This window comes from Aedes aegypti, chromosome 3 (genome assembly GCF_002204515.2).
Source record: "Aedes aegypti strain LVP_AGWG chromosome 3, AaegL5.0 Primary Assembly, whole genome shotgun sequence".
NCBI classification, from domain to species: domain Eukaryota; kingdom Metazoa; phylum Arthropoda; class Insecta; order Diptera; family Culicidae; genus Aedes; species Aedes aegypti.
The window spans coordinates 1022237-1042005 of record NC_035109.1 but is presented as its reverse complement, the minus strand read 5'-3'; the positions used below and the strand labels follow the sequence as shown (position 1 = coordinate 1042005).

General features: G+C 40.5%; 1 protein-coding gene across 7 annotated transcripts; it reads left to right on the top strand.

Moving 5' to 3' along the window:
- Positions 1–766: 766 nt before the first annotated feature.
- Positions 767–18583, top strand: LOC5568569 (DNA-binding protein Ewg). 7 transcript variants are annotated; one of them, XM_021854406.1, is made up of 10 exons: positions 767–916; positions 2191–2527; positions 2594–3019; positions 3083–3211; positions 3381–3659; positions 3967–4095; positions 4198–4336; positions 14758–14891; positions 16898–16909; positions 17026–18583. In XM_021854406.1, the coding sequence occupies exons 2-10, from the start codon at positions 2234–2236 to the stop codon at positions 17215–17217; spliced, it is 1734 nt and encodes a 577-aa protein (XP_021710098.1). In that variant the 5' UTR covers positions 767–916; positions 2191–2233; the 3' UTR covers positions 17218–18583. The 7 variants fall into 7 exon arrangements, with proteins under 7 accessions (XP_021710098.1, XP_021710099.1, XP_021710100.1 ...); XM_021854407.1 differs by lacking the exon at positions 16898–16909; XM_021854408.1 differs by lacking the exons at positions 14758–14891; positions 16898–16909 and having other exon boundaries at positions 17026–17097.
- Positions 18584–19769: the final 1186 nt, after the last annotated feature.

The following is a 19769-nucleotide window of genomic DNA, read 5'->3' as shown; positions in this document are numbered from 1 at the left end:
AAACGTTGCAGCATCTTGATCGCCCAAGTAGCAAAGCACTGCCGTGGAGACGCATGGTTCCCGGTGGTTGCATGTTGTCAGCTCCTCCGTTCTCCGCAATTCCGTTCTAAACTGCTCAACATGTTCCTGTGTGCCTGGTAGAAGTATAAATAAAATGAAAATATGCTAGCCATTGACCTCAGAGCATTGCAACATAAATCCAATCAGAAAACTGTGCGGTCATAATTTCTTTCGTGTTGATCACGTTCACAGAAACATATCAATCCAATCGGAAAAGTTCTATTCTGATATTTATGAGATTTTTTCGGTGGTTACACAAATATTTTCATATTTTTAAGATTTTAGATAAAATTTGCTTCGGATTTGGGACGGAATGTCTACAAATCCAGCATATTTTTCATATCCTTTCACTGTCAGGATTCGATTATTATGCTAAAGTTTGTTGATAATGTTTGTAGCATAAACTTTCGAGAACGTGCTCCTGCGCAGTTTGACAGAAACTCACACCATCAAAACTACAATTCTCTACTCGTGAAACAAGTTCTGACGTCATTTAAAGCATGATTTTGAATTCAATTTTATCATTAATGATGAATGAATTGCCGATATGATCAATTATGTCACATCTTAATTCATGCTGTGAACATTTTCATCTAAGGAACCCGTTCCGAAAACCTCGAATAACAGACACTTCGGCAAAACAGCCTACTATGACGTCACGGCGAAGGCACGTCCCTTCGGTCCTCTCCCAACCCACAGCGAGAAACATTCACAAACCTCGCTCGCCGTCCGTCACTCGAGCGAGCCTTGGAAAAATCGATACTGGCGTCGGCCATCGCAAAGAGTGCAAGTGAGGTGAAAAGTTTTCGTCTTTCCAGTTTAGATCATAATTTGTAGTGAATTTGTGCAAGAAACGGTGAGTACTAGCAATTATCGGTGAATTGTTGACATCGTGCATCACGGGCGGATAGTATCTATTTTTGTAATCTTCACGCAGGTGCGTAACGCGAAAATTTAACTGGGCTTGCTCAGCAATAATGTTGTGTTTTGTAAGAAAAGGGCAAACTCGGAATTTTTCCTGCTATGCGCTCAATCGCTCTCGAAATCGCGCTTCGACTCCGTAAAATTGTGCAGAACGCGGGTCACAATTTCGTAAACAATGGTTTGTTTTGATGCCGCGGCGCTGGATTCGGTTCCAAAGTTGATAATGGCCACAAATGGGCAGCGAGAAAATTTTTCGGCAAGATGGGGGACATTGCCATCGCCCGACCAGTCCAAGCTGTTCCCATATAGACGGAAATGTCGCATTTTGTGTCGTGAAAAGTGTGATTACATGGTTTTGATCATATTGCTTGGATTGGTTCGCTTATCAAAGCTATCAGTGGATTATCAGATTTTGATCTAAGTAGGCTCCAATCCGTGATAAAAGAAATTGAAAAAAAAATATTCCAATACGGAATATTCCCCATAATGCAAAGAAAAGTAGCTAAGGTGACAGCCCCATTTATGCATATGTGTTGGTAAACTGTGTATGTGTAGAAAATGTATCGAATCAGTCGATTTTCTTAACCAAAACTCAAAAAACATGAATGGGGTTCCGACTTCATTAATGCCAATCTGATTCAGCGGCGGCAAGCATGGAATATCCTTGTTTGATAAAAACGCACGTAAAAAAGGGGTCGCCGCATGCTTTGTTCCCTCGTCAGCCTTCTATGCTTCTACGTTCAGTATGGCGATCAGCGAACGAAGAACCGTGTGTGGTGATTGTAAACACAGCAAGCGGCAACTTTCTGGGTGGGAGGGAAAGGAGAGCACGATGACGACGACCGGTTCGAGTTTAAAGAGCTACAACGGCACTTGCTCTCTCAATGCTTGCTGCAGCATAAATTTAACACACACACGAAGCGGAGCAAAACATAAAGCATAAACTAGCATCCTTCTGCTTAGGGGGTGTTTAAATGACTAGGCGCCGTTGCTTGTCACCCTGGTGGTAAGCACTGGAAGCAAAGTGCGATATGAATTTCCCCCTTGTTCTCGGCTCTTTTTTGTTGGTCGCTCTTATCCTTTTACCGTATCTGCCAGGGGTGATTGAATTGCGCATACTTAGTCGGTCTGCGTGAAACACTTGACGCATTCGTCGCTTTCCAGTGATTTTTCCTACGGTTCAGTGTATTTTATCTATCCTTGCAGTCATTAACAAAAATTCGGCACACTGGCGGACACCATCAGCATAATGGACGCGGTCGAGGAGATGGACCTGATCGAGGATGACAACATCACCGGTGCGTCCGATGATGATGACGACGATAATCCAAGTAGTCCGGGCAGCGCGTACGACGATGGGACCAACCTGATCGATGTGGCCATGGAAAATGAAGTTACCGCACAGCTGGTTGCCGCTGGCGTAGTAGGCGTTGCAGCAGCAGCCGCCATCACATCGTCCAAAAAGAAGAAACGGCCACATTCATTCGAGACCAATCCGTCTATCCGGAAGCGGCAGCAGAATCGATTGCTGAGGAAGTTGAGGGTAAGGGAACATAGGGTTCACGATTTAATTTTCGATAAATATGATAATATGAATCGTATGCTTCAGCAAACCATTTTTGAGTACGCTACACGTGTCGGTCAGCAGGCGGTCGTCTTGGTTGCCACTCCTGGCAAGCCGAACAACATTTTCAAAGTTTTCGGTGCAAAACCCCTAGAGGACGTTCTGAAAAATCTCCGCCCAAACGTCATGGATAAACTGGACGAAGCTCTGGCAGCGCAAGCCCCTCCACGAGTTCAGGACGATCCATCGTTGTTCGAACTGCCTCCGCTAATCATCGACGGCATCCCGACGCCGGTAGAGAAGATGACACAAGCACAGCTCCGCGCATTCATCCCACTGATGCTGAAGTATTCCACAGGACGGGGAAAACCTGGTTGGGGAAGGGATTCAACACGTCCAGCTTGGTGGCCTAAGGAACTTCCCTGGGCTAATGTTCGAATGGATGCCCGTACCGAAGAGGAAAAACAGAAGGTAACCAGATTGATAAGCTTTCGCTGATCCAATACAAAATCGTTGTTTTTATCAAACTTTTAGATAAGTTGGACTCATGCTCTGCGAAAGATTGTCATCAACTGCTACAAATATCACGGCAGAGAAGATCTGCTTCCAGCGTTCAGCGAAGAAGACGAGAAGGCCAACGCCATAGCAACGGCTAATTCTAATGTGAGTATGCAAAGGTTGCTGAGATGGTTCACGGTCAATCCAATACTAACCTCGGTGTCCACATTTTGGGCTATTCATGGTACACTTCGATTAACATGGGATTCTTCTATTCTATTCACTGCTATCCATCCAACATATGTCTTCTACACGATCCCCCTCCCGCTATCAGGTTGAGCAGATCAAGATTCAGAACACAAACGTCATAACGACTACCACAACGGGAGGAAACTCCTTGGCAAGTAGTAGCACAACCGGCGGTCAACAAATCGTCATCCAGCATCAGCCAACACATACAACTATCACGACCACTGCGGCCAATCCCCATCAAACGACGCAGATCATCAAGGAGGTCTCGGACGGGACGATTCAAATCCAACAGCACCCGTCGCCCACGCAGACCCTGAATGCGCAGGTTTGCCTCGACTCGATGGCGCTAAGCGATGTGGATGTTCGTACTAATCCCTTTTGCTACCGAAATATTGATGTTGTTACCATTATTTATTGTTCTTCCCCGATTGGGAGTTTTTTTCCCTTCAGTTTCGATGTTTCGGTTCGCCATTGCAGACTTTTTATTCGTGTGATTCACATTTTTTATGTTTTCTTTTGCTTATGTTATGTGTAGTTTTTCGCTAATTTCTTACCCTTACAAATGATTTGAACTGGATTTAGTTTTCTCCAGCATGATTTTCTCGCATAAATGTTCTGCTCATTGAAAGCGTTCGAATTACAAACAACGATCCTTGTTGTCATTGCAGTACACGCACACAGTACTTCAAACAATCCAGAACCCCGATGGAACCGTTTCGATCATTCAGGTCGATCCCAACAATCCAATCATCACGCTTCCAGACGGAACGACGGCACAAGTGCAAGGCATCGCTACGGTGAGTGTTCAAGCGAAAGATTCCCTAGTAGGCGATGCGCTATGGGCCCAGGCACACTTCTTTTTCATGGCACGTTGTGATTTAAATCATTTCTTTTTTTAGTTACAAGCCCAAAACGACGGCGGAGTTCACACAATTCAAACCATTTCCGATGGGCAGGGTGAAAGTATGTCGGTGGATCTGACGGAGGCAACCCTTGGACAGGATGGGCAGCTAATAATCACCGGTGAAGATGGTCAAGGTACGTTGTTGCGCTGTTGGTAGATGGGCCAAAAAGAGCACCCAAGTAACCACTAGGCCGCTAATTCGCCTTTTTGGCTTTATAGGGCTATTGTACGGCTAATATGGGGCATGTCAGCTGTATTATAGCACTATATTGGCACGGAAAGCGAATTAAAGTGCTGTTTGATTATTTCTTCTTCTTCTTCTTCTTCTTGGTTCTATTTGCCCCGCTTTGACAGCAGCAGCGTTAGGGATGGCACAGCTTTCTCAGCTATAACGCCAACGATGATTGTTTATAGTCATTTCGTCCCCTTGATGCTACAACTAGATAACTCGAAATTTGAAATTTTTGACTTCAATATGCCAAAACATTATTCTTAATTGGACTGCAAAATATCCGCAGCTCATAAGCGTGTGATTCAAAATACACATGTTAAAGTTTAATTCTCAATCATTTTCTCTGCGATTAACCATCACCTTGTAAAACGGTCATATTTTTTTTAAAGTTACATATCCCAAAATTTTGATTTTCGAGTTATCTAGTTGTAGCATTAAGGGGACGATTTGACTTTTCTCGTCGGGTGGATCATTCGTCAGTGGATTTCTTTGAGGTGGATGCCTGTTCTAGATGTTGCTGTTAATCTCCTTCAAAAAGTTTACTACATCTCGAAGCAAATCGATGCTCTTGCAGTTCCAAACTTGATAGATGTTGCAATAATTGTCCAGTCCATATTTATTTCTCGTAGTGGCGTATTTCACGCAGAAGAAAAGTATGTGATCAGCGTTCTCAATCGTGTCACAAATATCGCAAATGCAATCGTCCGCCAGTTTCATTTTGTGTAACCAGAATCGCGAAAAGTCGTGGCCAGAGAGTAGCCGGTTGAGAGTTCGAATTTCCTTGTTATTGAGGTCTAGTTTATAGTGTCAGGGTTTGTGAGGGATCGTATTCTGGATTTGGAAGTACTTGCGGCCCTTACCCAGTTCAGAAGTATAATCCAAGTACCACTGCTGGGCGCCTTCTTCGCAAAGTCGATCAAAGTATCCTACCGCGTCGTGGAAAAGAATCTTATTGTTGCAAATGTTGTTCTCGTACAGTGCCTTCTTGGCCAACTGATCGGCCATCTCGTTTCCTCGTATTCCTACATGTCCTGGTATCCATTGCAAGGATATTCCCGTGATCGCGGCCACTTCCAGTATAATGTCGATAACTTTATCTCTTGAATCCTTTTCAATCTGGTTCTTGATATATTCACAACCTGCTCTGGAATCCGTCATTATAACCGCGTTGAGTATACTGTTGCGTTTGATATACTGCAAAGCCACGTAAATAGCCTCGATTTCAGCCGACATGATACATACGAAGTTCTCAAGTTGCAAACTTAATCTAAAGTTGCCTGATTCGTGGTAGATGCCTATCCCACATTTCTGTTGGTCACTTGAAGCATCTGTATAGACTATCTGCTGTCCCCGATACTTTCCATGTATCAATGACAACGTCTGTTGCTTGAGTATCCTTACATTCGTTTGCTTTTTGGGCCATAGCTCGTCATTCAACGTTGTCGCTATGTATACCGCCCTAGGTAATGGTGTGGCAGCTGACACAGAGGACATATCTTTGAAAATTACAGCATGATGGGCTGCAATTTGCTCAACATATGAATATCTTTTTTGTTCATCAATCACTCCGATATTGATTTGTTCCCATATTGGAGTTTTCCGATAAAAATGCTTAGCCAACTGCTTTCCCACTACCTTCAGACGTCTGAATTGTAGAGGAGGTTGCGCAGCAATTGCGTGGAGCGTATTCTTTGGCGTCGTCTTCGTACAGCCCGTTATCTTCCGAAGACAGGCATTGTTGATGGTATCTATTTTCTCAAGGTTCTTCTTGCAGGCCAAGCTATATATACTGGCACCATACTCTACAAAGCTACGGAAAAAAGCGTTGTAAGCCAAATTGAGTGTTGTGGGGTGGCTACCATATTTGGTACCACTGATGACTTTGAGGATATTTAGACGATCAGCCGCCTTTTGAGTGACATCTCGAATATGGGCGCCAAACCGAAGCGATCTATCCAACAATAGTCCAAGATATCTGTGCATAGTAACCGTTTCTATCTTTTCGTCACCAATTTTGATCTGCAAAACTTTTGAACTGTTCTGGAACAAAACGGCTTTAGTTTTCTGCACATTAATCGTAAAATTCAGCTCCTTGGCGGACTTAACGAAAAGGTTCATGAAACGATTACCTCGTTCGTTGATTTCATCTTCATTTTTTCCTACAATGATAACAGCAAAGTCATCCGCGAACTGGACGAGGGTGACTCCCTCGACATGTATGTCGTGAAGTTTTGCTGTATAGATATTGAAAAGAGTGGGTGACAAGATATCTCCTTGTGAAAGACCCTGGCTTACGCGACGCGTGTGTACCTCATTTCCTACTTGCAACTGTATTTTCCTGTCGGCTAGGAAGGCCAACACCCAAGTTGGGAATTCTGGAGGAAGTCCTAGAGAGAGCATAGTTTGCTCCAAGGTCTGCAGATTAATTGCGTTGAAAGCATTAGATAGGTCGATAAAAATGACTGCTGCTAGGTCTTTTTCTCGTTTAGCGTGAAACAGTTTATTTGTTACGAATTCTAAACAGCTGACGGTCGACATTCCTTTTCTAAAGCCAAAGGATAACTCAGGAAGAAGGTTTTTGGATTTTATATGAAATTGCAACCTATCTAGTATAGCCGCATTCAGAATCTTCATTCCGCAGTTCAGCATAGACAGAGGTCTAGTTCCCTCAATAGTTTCGGGGTTTTTCCCAGGTTTTGGGATTGCCACCACTTTAATAGCTTTCATGTCCTCAGGGATGGCTTGAGATCTCCAAATACTATTCATATCTCGAATGATGCCATTCGTCACTTCAGTGTTCAGAAGTTTCAGTGAGTTATACGAGATCCCATCCGGTCCTGGAGCTGTTGGAGATGTTTTCCTTGACAAGAATTTGAACCAGAAGTCAGACGTTAATACCTCATAGGTGGGCAGATAAGATGGAATTGAATCAACGTTGTTTTCTGAAGGGAAATATTTATTCAGAAATTCCTGAGTCATTTCTACGTCGCTGTGAACTAAAACGTTCTCACGCTTCCTCTTACTACCTGTGAGTCGTCTCAGTTTATCCCAGATTTCTTTTGCAGGTGTTTTGGGATCAAAACTTGCAACAAAATCCTCGAAACTTTTGCGTGAAGATTGGGTTTTCAATCTTTTGAATATTGCTTCTTTCTTCTTGAGATATAGTAGCGATTCAAAATCACCACTTCGATTGAACCTCTGCCTTGCCAATTTCTTCTCCTGCCATGCCTGCTCTACTTCCTCACACCACCAAAACTTGGGTACAAACTTATCCCGCTGTCTGGCATTTCTCATAATCCGTTTCGTTTGTACTTGAAGCTCCGAGTAACTGCTAACCTCGCTACTATTGATTTTGCTAATACCTTGAGCTACTTTTGCGCGATTGATGATGAACTTATCGGATCTTTGCTGAACCAACTGTATAACAGTTTCTAGCGCAAGATGTCTGCTACCTATTCCAAAATCCAAAGTTTTCATGCTAGCATTATGGAACAGCTGTGGGGTTACAAACACCAGATCAATAGCAGATGGAGTTTTGTTGAGTTCTATTGGTACATACGTGGCTTGTCCATCGTTTAGCAGTATAAACGCTTCTTCATTTATTAGGTCGAAAAGAGCTGCCCCTTTGTTGTCTCTATGTTGCGTGTCCCATGAACCATGATGGGCGTTAAAGTCCCCACCTACAAGTATTTTGCGGTGTCCTCTTACAGCTTGAAATAAAGATCCTACCTCTTGTTTCAATGTGAAGTGAGAAATATTCGGTGCTACGTATATTGACATCACTACAATGTCATACGCTACAATCAGTCGTGCAACCGATTGGATTTTTGAGAATTTCGGCAACGTTATTTCTTTTGATTTCAGCTGTTTGTTGATGAGAATCCCAGCGCCTCCATATCCGTCGTCTCGTGAGTCGAGGAATGTGAAAACCCCTGGCACTCTGTATTTACTACCCTCTAATTCTCTCTTACTCCAACTTTCTGATATTAAGGCTACATTATACTCATCTTTGATCAAAACTCTGGCTAATTCGTCTTTATTCTTCTGTAGACTTTGAATATTCAACTGGAAAATTTTTATTTCATCTGGCATTTACTTACGATTGCATGCTAACTTTAGGCGATTCGGTCGGCGGGGCTTCGACTCCGGAACCTGCCGTGTTTTGCCGCGCTTGCCGATGCATTGTATTTTTTGGGGACGATCGTCGTTCCTACCGCTTCATCTTCGGCAACCTCGAAACCACGTTCATAACCGTGTTGGTGGTGTTGCTTGCGCTGTTCCTCGATGCGTTGTACGAACCGTTCAAAATCCGATGCCTTGTACGTATTGAACAGAGCAACTCCGTTCCTCTCGTCGTCTTCGTTCGAGTTCACCTTCTTCTTTTTCGTTTCTGCAAACACCTGTACCTGGTCGGCGATATTCACGTCTTCGTTCGCACGTTTCGGTTTCTGTGGACGGTACTGCAACGTATTTTTTGTTCTGTACTGAGCACCTGCCATTCTGGCGAAGGTAGTTGGGAGCGTTGGGTACTCATCGGCATTCTCCAATAAGTCGTACCGATTTTCGGTGAAGATTGGAAACTGCTCTTTAGCTTCCATGAAGGTAAGCGTCGATTTAGCCATAATCGTCTTGATGTTCCTCTGTCGCTGTCTCTCAGCGCACTGCTCGTCCGATGTCTTGTGATTTGAATCATCCTTGCAATACAGGCATCTAGCCTTGTTGGGGCAATCTCCACGTTCCATACCGTCGTGCTGTTGGGCACAGTTCGGGCATCGTTTTTTTGATCTGCAGTTGTCTGTGGCGTGGTTGTACCTGAGACAGTTCAGGCATAGCACTGGCTTGCTGATGAAAGGACGCACTGTGTTTACGCAACAGAAAAGCCGAACTTCTGCTGGTAAGGTGCTCGCGCGAAACGTGATGCTGATTCGATGTGCTTCAATTTTTCTACCTGACTCATACCGGTGTAAACGGTTGATAGCCAAGATCGGGTGTTGACTTGAGATGTTCTCCTTGATTTCATCGATGGTCATGTCAGTTGGAACGCCGGCTACGACTCCTGTCACAGAAACGAAACTGCGGGGGACGTATGCCTTGTAGTTGCAGTTACGCAAAATCTGGTCAGCTTGCATTTTGTTGGCCGTTGGGTAGCTCTTCAGAAAAACCAGAACTTTGTTCCTTCCGAGTGCGCGCATGTTGGTTATGTTTTGCTTGTACTCCTCGACCTTTGACAGTACTTTTCCGAGTGACAGTTTGTTGATACGCAGTTGTCCGCCATCATCATTTCTGAGCTGCACGATCACGCGATACGGCGATGCATCATTTTGATTGTACTCGTAGGTTTGATATGTTCTAGTGTTAGTGCTCGAATTCCCTCCCGAGTCGACACCCGGCGGGTCCGCCATCTTGCTTCCTTCTTCAACCACCAAATTTCACGTCACTTTTTCTTTCCCAATCACTTGAATTTTCAATCAAATCGCGTAATGAAATCACGACCGGTCCCTCAATAGTCAATTGATTAAATACAAATCGATTTTTTGATAACAACTCTCTTCACGCGGATGAAAAAAACACTCGTCACAGCAAAAACTTCCGTTCGCGGTGAAAAGACGTTCGAGAATGTGTTTGATTATTTCAAACGAATGGAAAATGAAAAACTGTAACACATTCATAAATAGCTGTTGTATCGTCTGTTTCAAATACTCCCAAACGAAATAACAACTACATGAAACGTTTATGGTGTCTACACTTCTCATTTCTGTTCGAGGATCGCTTAGTAGCATTGAACTGGATATCTAAGAACCGAAAGATATAAGTCCTGTCCTCGAAAAAAAATGCATATCCGTGTGTAACTTTTTTGTCCGTGTGTAAAAATTGATGGAAATCTGGGTATAACTAGATTGGAGTGTATTGTTTTCAGATGCAAAATTTCATAACAATCGGATCAGTGATTTTTTAGACGGCATCGAAACAAGAAGAAAACCGCCGGAGAATTTTGCGCGCCGTCTTGAAAATCCGACTGCGAGCATGAGATGGATTGGAAGACAACTGGAAATCACCCATACAACTGTCTCGGGTGGTAAAATCTTTTAAAGAGACCCAGACGACCGAACGGTGGGCTGGAAGTGGAATGAAAGCGAAAACAGTTGACCCTGTGAAGGCCCGGAAGATGTTGGATTATTTCAAGCGCAATCCGAACCTTTCGATTCTCGACGCGCCTGTGAAGGCCAAGTGTTCCGCCTGGTTCTTCCAGCAAAGTTTTGTTGAGTTCTATTGGTTTCATGTGCTAGGCTTCGTGTATTTATGGTCTGGAAGGCACCGAACCGGCGTGATCAACAAAACACGGCAGCCAAAACCCCCGCAAGGAAGCTGTATCGAGAGTGGTTAACGAAACCTACATCAACTTGAGTTCAACGTTGCCAAATCACGGTTTCATGTTCCGGAAGACATTGGGAAGAAAAAAAATGGACAAATTCGCCAAAAAATACTTGCTCTGGCAGGCCATATGCCAATGCAGTAAACTGAGTAAATCGTACATTACAACGGGTACCATCAACAGCGAAATTTACCGCACCGAGTGCCTCCAGAAGCGTGTCTGTTGCCCTTCCTGCGGTCTTACGGAGGCGAGACATTATTTTGGCCGGATGTGACATCATGCCATTACGTGCGATCGACGTTGGATTGGTACAAAGACAATAACGTTGGTTTTGTTCCAAAAATCGCCAACCCCCTAAATTCACCTGAAATTCGGCCAAAGTTCGAAAATCGTCCAAGGTGTTTAAAAACGAGCTAGAATTGATCATTAAAATAACCAAAACGGCCGCTATGAAATGCAAAGATAGCGCCACCGTAGTCTTGTGTGTTTGACAGAACAGCAATGATGTCACAATGCTAAACCACATATACGATGATGTGGTAAGTGCCAAATAAGTGACCTTCAATGATCCATTGAAGAAAGCATGAATGAAATTGACCAATAAGGTTGGCTACACCATTGCACAAAGGGGGGAAAGGTGCGGGCTTTCAGCGAAGGAAAGGACATTGAATAAAATAATTATGATGATACATAATGCATATGTATTAGTTCAATCCCTGAAAGTTTCAAGAAAATCCGACTTAACATAATTGTTTGGCGAACACTTTTGTCTGGTGCATTTTTTTCAACTACAGGCCTTATTTACTTCGTTGTAAATATAGAGCTTTTTGCAATTTCATGTAAGGCCACATGAGGGTGTTCTAAGACAAATCGAGTTGCGTACAATATTTTTGGCGTTTTCTGGATTTCGTCATGTAATGATTCATTATGCAACTGTCATAAAACGGCCTACTTTTCCACATTGAGTTATACAGTGTTGCCGTAAAAGACATTACTAGAGCCCTGCATCTCAGCTTCTAGTAGTCTGAATTGGTTGAAACTTTAATGATACCTAAACTAAAAATATGCTGAAATTTTGTTTGCAGTGAATGCATTACGTTGTATTTATATTAAAAAGAGTTATTCGAAAAGAAAAGTTAGTTTGCAAATGATTTTTCAATCTAATTCTAAAACTTAGCTAAAAGCCCTCCCCTAGGACGTGTAATCTTGCCGCGATGGGTGGGCTTACCCCATTAGCACTTATATGGGAACCAAAGACATGTCCAGTCGTGGTGGTATCACATCAGGAAATATTTGTTTAATGCCGCGTCATCAACCATCTGGCATAGATGCATGAATCTTACGGATGTGATCCAACGGTTATCCTGTTACCAGGCATCGGGGTAACAGGAGCCGTAGCCACGCTTTGATGCAGATAGGTTAGATTTTGTTTAAATGGTTATAATATTGACTAATGAGGAGAATGACTGAGGATCCATCGAGTAGAATGTGACACAAATGTTAATTTGTTGTGCTTCTCTTATTAGAATCATAATAAAAAACCACATTTATTATGTTGGTATCATAAAACTACAACAACTTCATTCTCGCAAAATTATAATAAATAGATAGGGCTTAGGCGCGATGAAGCTTTATTTTGTCACCGAAAAGTGGATCCGGACAATAAAAAATTACTTTCTATTTCTTTATTATTTCTAGTATAGTTTTTAACACATAGAAATGTATTTACGACGATTCTAAATGAAAACAGACGAGACCAGATTTGAATATGAATAGATGTATAAAACAAACTGATCAAAATCATTATTGACCAACATGACAAAAGTAGTAAACTTAAAATATTCAACTTGTCCAAGTACTAATAAACATGTTAAAAAGGACCTTTAGCAATACTGACCAACGGGACTGAGGAAAAACTAGATCAACAGTCAACACATAAAGTTTCCGATGTCGTTGACTATAATCAGCGATGTAGTCAAATGTAATTCAATGAAAACTCACTAAATCCTGTTTATTCCTAATACTAATAACTTTCTTTCTTTCTTTCTTTTCATGTATAACAACTAACAACAACACCATCACGAGGGAGCAAGTCGTCTGTCGTATGTATCAAACGTCGTGCTAGGAGCCGAAGCACATAGATCAGCACGGACACGGATCGAATTACCATCAAACTGAGGTAAAAACGATCCATATGCGTTGGTGGGTATACTAAGAAAGGGGTAAGTAACATTTTTAGTTCTTAGCGAACACATATTGTATATCATTTCAGCCCCCCTATATATTCATAATACCGTACCAATAATACCGTACCAATAACTTTGTCTATCCAAACTGTAAACTAATTTGAGACATTATTCAATTGAATTCTCATTTTGAGAAGACCTCAGAACAATAACAATAAGACGAACATAAAGCACATCGATGACCACACCAAACACATTTACAGTACATTTAGATTTGATACTTCTCCTCATATTAATTATCTACAACTTGGATTCGGTACTACAAGATGGCAACATAGACAGTCATCTCTCCTAGAAAAGTATTGTATTGATTAGCATTCCAGTACGACCTTCGGAAGATGAAGACTATTTAAAACCAAACACTTGATTCATATTTTGAAATTTATTCATATAGTATAACACATCACGTTTCAGACTAGTAGCATAAACGACTAAAATACTAGAGAATACATGACGTACAATGACGAGGCACTTCAGATAGTTCTTGTTCGCGTATAGATGGAAGTACATTTCATGTTTTTCACTTCAATAACCTTCATTCCATTCGGGAAAAAAGGATCTCCCTATCGCTATCGTTTGATATACGACTGCATTCTGTATAATTAACATTTTCTGTCTATCATTGTCAAAAGATGCTTGGAGATGACATCTGTGCTACAATTTGTCAACATAGACTACTACAACATAGCTCTGTATGTTATTTCCAAGAAATGCATTAATTAATAACATATATTTTCATGTCGCTTCTCCATGCGTAAACAAGAATCCGATTGCTCAGAACTGAAGGATGACTATACAAACATGACTACGGGAGGGAAACTGAAGCAAAAACAATTAAATAAAACTACTTCTGCACAATATTCATCCAAAATAGTGTTAAAGCGGGCAACATAGCCTATTCCGTCTAAATATTGGCAAAAGTAGAGGTAAAAATTTGCACTACGGGGTCCAGCACAGACAACGAAGCTGTCATACAGCTCCAGCTGAGTACACCATAAAAAAAAAAAAAAAAAAAAAAAAAAAATTCTAAAACTTAGTTGTGGATAATTAGTGTGTTCTGCAAAATTAAGTAACTTCTGAAAGTGAACAACTTTGCCGATCATACTAACCATCAACAAATCACTTGATTACTTACTTTTGTCTTTGAACAGCTCACTAAAAATCTTGCAATTCACTGCAGACAAAATTTCAAGTTACATAGTTCGTCCAGAGACAAATAGAGACCTCCATGTTCCTTGCAATTTCTCAAAATTTTATGGCTCATAAGGTAATCTAGAATGCCGTGAAAAGTGTACTGCGATCTGTCAAACTTGGGTACCTTTTGCATTACCGAGGGACCAAATGCAGTACTAGAAGTGGTACCCAATATGAGCCCGAGTGCGACGGACCTGGTTCGTCATTCAAATCTCACTCAATTCGGACTACTAAAAGCTGGGATATAGAGCCCAAAACTTCATTTGGTCACTAACTGTACGAAAATGCAACGATGGTTCGAGAAATTAGGCCGTTTTATGACATAAACGAAAAATTTCAAATATGATGCGTAATGAACTCTTACAACAATGCGTTGTTCAGTTCGGGATAAAAGACCATTTTATGACGAAAAATAGCCTACTAAGATTACAAACTTCAATAGTGCAAATGATGCAATGTTGCAAAACGAACTTTTGTGTATAATCCTAATCCTGATCACGTATATTGCAGAGTATTCCTACTCGGGCTTCCCGGTCAGTGGCATGATAACGGTCCCAGTGTCAACCCAGATGTATCAGACCATGGTCGCCAACATCCAGCAGCTGCCGAACGGGGACGGAACGGTGTGCATAACGCCAATGCAGGTACATAATCAAAACCAAACAGTGAATCTTAACAACCGGACGACTGTACCTACGCAAAACGTGACCATTTCAAACAACAGTAGTAATAATAGTGCCAATGTCAGTAACGTTACTTATAACAGTCTCCTTCAGAGCAACGGTAGTTTCAATATCAATCACCTTAAGAGGCCTCGAAGCGATTCGAGTATTGCTAACGCTAGTTTAGCTAACATCGCGAATATGACCCGTCGAAACCAAATTGACCAAATTAATCAGTTGCTAGCAAGCCAAAGTAAGAAAATCAATGTGATAGCAAATAACAATAATAATAACAGTCAAAACGCTCACAATAACAATGTGAAAATTAATCTCCCGAAAGAACCGACCGCTGAGTCGGATGAATCGTGCCAAAAAACCTCTTCCTCTGCCGTCCCAACTCCGACAAACCCAGTTCTTCCTCAGAGTATCGTCATACAACTAAATGGGTCCATCCTGAACAAGGAAGTGGATCTGTCGGCAGTGATCGAAAAACAGATCCAGCTTGTTAAGCAAGAACGAGAGGCGGCACAGCTCAGAAGTCAAAACCAAACCCATAAAATATCCAGTGCTCCACCTCAGCAACCATTGACTGCACCAAATGACGACAACGGCTCGCCTACTATGTCCTCCTCAATGGCATCTGCTCCAATCAAAATGGAGGGCGATTGTCAGGAAAACGTCGACGAGATGGATAAAGATGAGGAAGAGGAAAACGTCTATGAAACCGAAGAGATTACCATTACCAGAATCTGATTGGCTTTACGGAAAATTAGGCTATTTCTTATTAGTATTTATCCCACTGTAATTTATTCTGTCGTGCTCAGTACCATTTTTTGAAACGACTGAGCTAATCAAGTTCATTTTTACCGAATCTCTACAACTTTTGACATTTCATTATCGGTAAATCATCGAGTCTCTGCAAATCAAATTACTGGGCGTTTTAAAAATCAGTGAAAAAATCTTGGCTTAAAGGTTGAAGTAGATGTGAATGACTGTTTGCAACGGTCAAAGACCCTGACTTGGACGTACTATACTTTTAGACTCAAAGCGCACACCACCATTTGTTTTTCCTTGAGTTACGCCATTTTAGTCATATTATTAGTATGGACTGGTTGAGTTTGTGTAGAATTTCGGTTCATTATTTTATTACTGTAAAAAAACAGATTGATAAATCATGTACATTTAGGAAAAATAGATTAATCTGCATGCGTCACTTTCCTACCATTGGCAATACCGGAATTTTTGTTCAAGAATCCAAATGTGCCAAATATAACACACCAAAGTACGAGGCCATTCAACAAAATAATGTAACCAAACGCAGTAGGCGTTGAAATGGTTACAATCATAGTGACAATCTAGTCGGCCTAGCATATTGCATAGGTGCCATCAATCCCAGTCTGAATCGGTCCGCATATTCAAGCATCGTTGTGGACTGGCTGCAATCATGTAACGTCTACCTATCAAATCTATTTATTGAGTAGAAAATGACAAATAAGAAGGGTCACAAAACAGAAACCAAATCGTGCAATTTGATTTTAACGAAGTGAATTGTCTAGCTAAATAGGAAATGTATTTCTAAATTGCATCATTTATTTATGAAAGTAGTCATCGCGTTTCGCGCCGTGAAACGAACTAGATTTAAGTTGTAGAACAGAGTCAACCTGAATTTCCAATGTATGTTTTCATATTTAGTTTCGTGCCATTTTTGTTTACTTTAGTGTTCGTGTTTTGCATTATTTATTTCTCATCCTAATAAGATATGATTTCGTGTGTTTGTTTAGTATTTCGGTATTTTGTAAGATGTTTATGATAGAAAAAAGTCAACCCTTAAATTTGTATTGCAATAAAGAGAGTATCTTTTTATCTTTTGTGTTTTATTTAGTTGAATTTTTGGTTGGTATTTCTGGACAAGCAAAGTAGACCCAAGTACTTTTGCGCATAGAAAATGTAATCAATTTGCTAATCGTAATCTTATTATCTCTTTCCAGATGTGTGATCTAGTGAGTTGATTTTACTTGCTAAAGTTGAAAAGTAGTAATTTGATGATGTTTTTGTTATTTGCTTATAATTGTTATGACATATTTATCATACGTCTTAATTCGATACTATGTTTTAGGTTGAGAACGGAGAAACCATGGAGACAATAACAGTAGGCCCTGGAATGCACCAGATGATGATCCAAGGGCCACCCGGTTCTGAGCCGCAAGTACTGCAGGTGTTGAGCCTGAAAGACGCATCGGTCCTAACCAAAGCAATGGCAGCCATCGGAGAAGTAAAAGACGATGCCACAATATCCATCGAACACTAAAGTTTGACAGAATGATCACCCCTTTCCACCACCATATCTCCTGTCGCGTTATTTTTAATCCAACAAAAAATTCAAAGTCTAGTCGAACCGTGGAATAATCCTCCACATTTTGAAGAAACATCTCTAGTCAAAGTCTTGAATTTCGATATTTTGTGTTAAAAAAGTTGTAAATAAGTCCAATTTTAAAACATTTAAAATCTAACCTAAAACAAACTATCAAGAATTTAATCATGATTAAACACAATCATCGTTCACTTAATCTAGTCGGCCGCGGCGACGGATCAATTTGTTGAACTATTTTTCCCGCCGATAAAGCAGCCCGTGTAAATAGAAAGTAAAAACTTTTCTCCATTGCTTTAGGATAATTTCCGGATTGCTGTGAAAGCTCGTGTGAATAGACACAACAGGAAACGGTTGACAAACAGCTCTAGTGTCGACCTTAGTTCGATTTTGCAACATGTTTTGTCCTTGTTGTTAGCTTCTGTACTTTCGACTGATACTCATCGGCTAAGTCTCAAGGTTTAAGAATTATCTATATTCTTACTAGTCAATTGACATCGCGTGCAACATTATAGTATAAGTTTGCCATTATTTATTTAAAAAAAAAAACATTTTAAGACCTTTCTATTTTTGGTTTTAAACCCTTTCTATAAACTAATCCCTCAAAAATGCTGTACACTCTTTTAGGAAAATTGCCTCTCTCAAACTGAATGTCCTAGTAGTTCCAGTCTCTGTAAAAAAAAAATCGAACGCAAATCCAAAAAAATACACAATACTAGAGGAAAAGACTGATCCATCCTGAGGGGTTAGACATTGAAAACTATAACACTCCAAAATAAGAAACTGTGATTGATGGAATGTACTAACTTCTGTTCGCATACTTTGTTTTAACTTTAGTTCCCACCCTCTTTGACGACTTTATTTATTTATTGTAGTTGCGTATTTATTGACCTTATTTATTTATTTATTTCAAAAAGATGTATCAACAAAATAATATTTATTGGTCCTATTTATTAGAAATGAATCGACTAATAATACAGAAGGGGTATAGAGCAATCATCATACGGAGTCTCGCACTCCCAACAGAAGAGATAGATTATGATTTGCAAACAATAAAACTGATTGTTCCTTATGTAATCATGTAACATACGAAAAAAAAAATCAAATTTCAACGTAAACGACTCATACCCATCCGCATTCTCTAACTAGAACAAATCGCGTATGAATAATATTGTACGGACCCCAGATCAAACGAAAAAAAAGCAAACTATTTTTGTCGCTGTAATAATCCATGTGCAGATAATTCATCGGTGTAATATAAGAGAGAAATCATCAGACAAATAAAAATGATATGCGCAAAAACGTATAAAAAGATTTCATCCTTCCGTTAATGACAATGGTAAGATATCACACAATTACATTCACGATAGAGTCGCATTTCCTTCTGCACGCTGTTGGGCTATTTTATAAGAGAATTTTTCCGTCAATCATTTTTAATATTTCATCTGCTAAAACCATTGTTTATGCATGATACATGTATGTTTTTTAATTTCTTATGTGCATATTGGGTTGGGTTAAAAACCGCTAAGATTTGATCAAATTCTGAAAGTTCTCCCTAACTAAACAAACTTTTCGAAGTCCAATCTGCTTTAAATCTGCTAAAGTTTGTATTATTTGATAAATATCTGTCAAAAGATGCAAACTCCAGGTATACCACATCCTCATTTTCTTAAAAGATTTATATTATGGATTATTTATCTATTGTTTTTAATTTTGCATGACAAAAATAACGAAGAAAAAAAAAACTAGTAGTCATCTCAATGGAGAAATACTTTTTGTCACAATTTAAAATTTTTTTTAGCACACATTTTAATTTGAGTCCTACTATTTCACCTCACATATGGTTGTTGTTATACTCACCCCTATTCTTGTTTACGTTCGAATGCGCTTTCGATCGAATGCCGTTTTGGATTCCCGTTTATGCCAGCAAAATCAAATGGGCCGTGGATTCGAACGAATGGGATTCGATCGAAAGTTGGATCCGCCGTAAACAAGAATAAGGGTGACTATCACTAATTTTCAACATAGAAGTCTTAGAAATCAGTTGCTGGAAGCCTGAGGGTTCATGTTCCATTTTTTTTTTCGATTAGCTTCGCGCAATTTAAACGCAACGTCAAAATTCAAGTAGGCTCCAAAGACGCAAATGTTCCAAATTTACTAAATCTGAACCATTTGGTAATATTCATTATAACTGCGACTGTATATCGTCATTTTCAGATAAACGCATCCCGTGTTTTTTTTTTTTCTTGCAGAACACAATACAAGTAAAGTTAGCAGAATGTTTGTACAACACTATTAGATGCATTCTACCCTCCATAAGTTGACAATAAAAAAAGACCACTGAGTAATGAAAGCGTCGAAAAAGGAATACACCGCAAAGCTCTCTAAAGGGATCATCAGCGCAATCATGAAGGTTTAGGGGGAGATCCCCCAGTACCGGACAGCACCCAATGCCAGACAAAGTCAAAAAATTGAGAAATCATGGTCCAATT

Excerpts from the sequence above, each read along its gene's own strand:
- LOC5568569 (XM_021854402.1), top strand. The coding sequence starts at position 2,234 with ATGGACGCGGTCGAGGAGATGGACCTGATCGAGGATGACAACATCACC. Across the intron at positions 3,020-3,082 it reads CCGAAGAGGAAAAACAGAAG|ATAAGTTGGACTCATGCTCT; the intron begins GTAACCAGATTG and ends TCAAACTTTTAG. Across the intron at positions 3,660-3,966 it reads TGGCGCTAAGCGATGTGGAT|TACACGCACACAGTACTTCA; the intron begins GTTCGTACTAAT and ends TTGTCATTGCAG.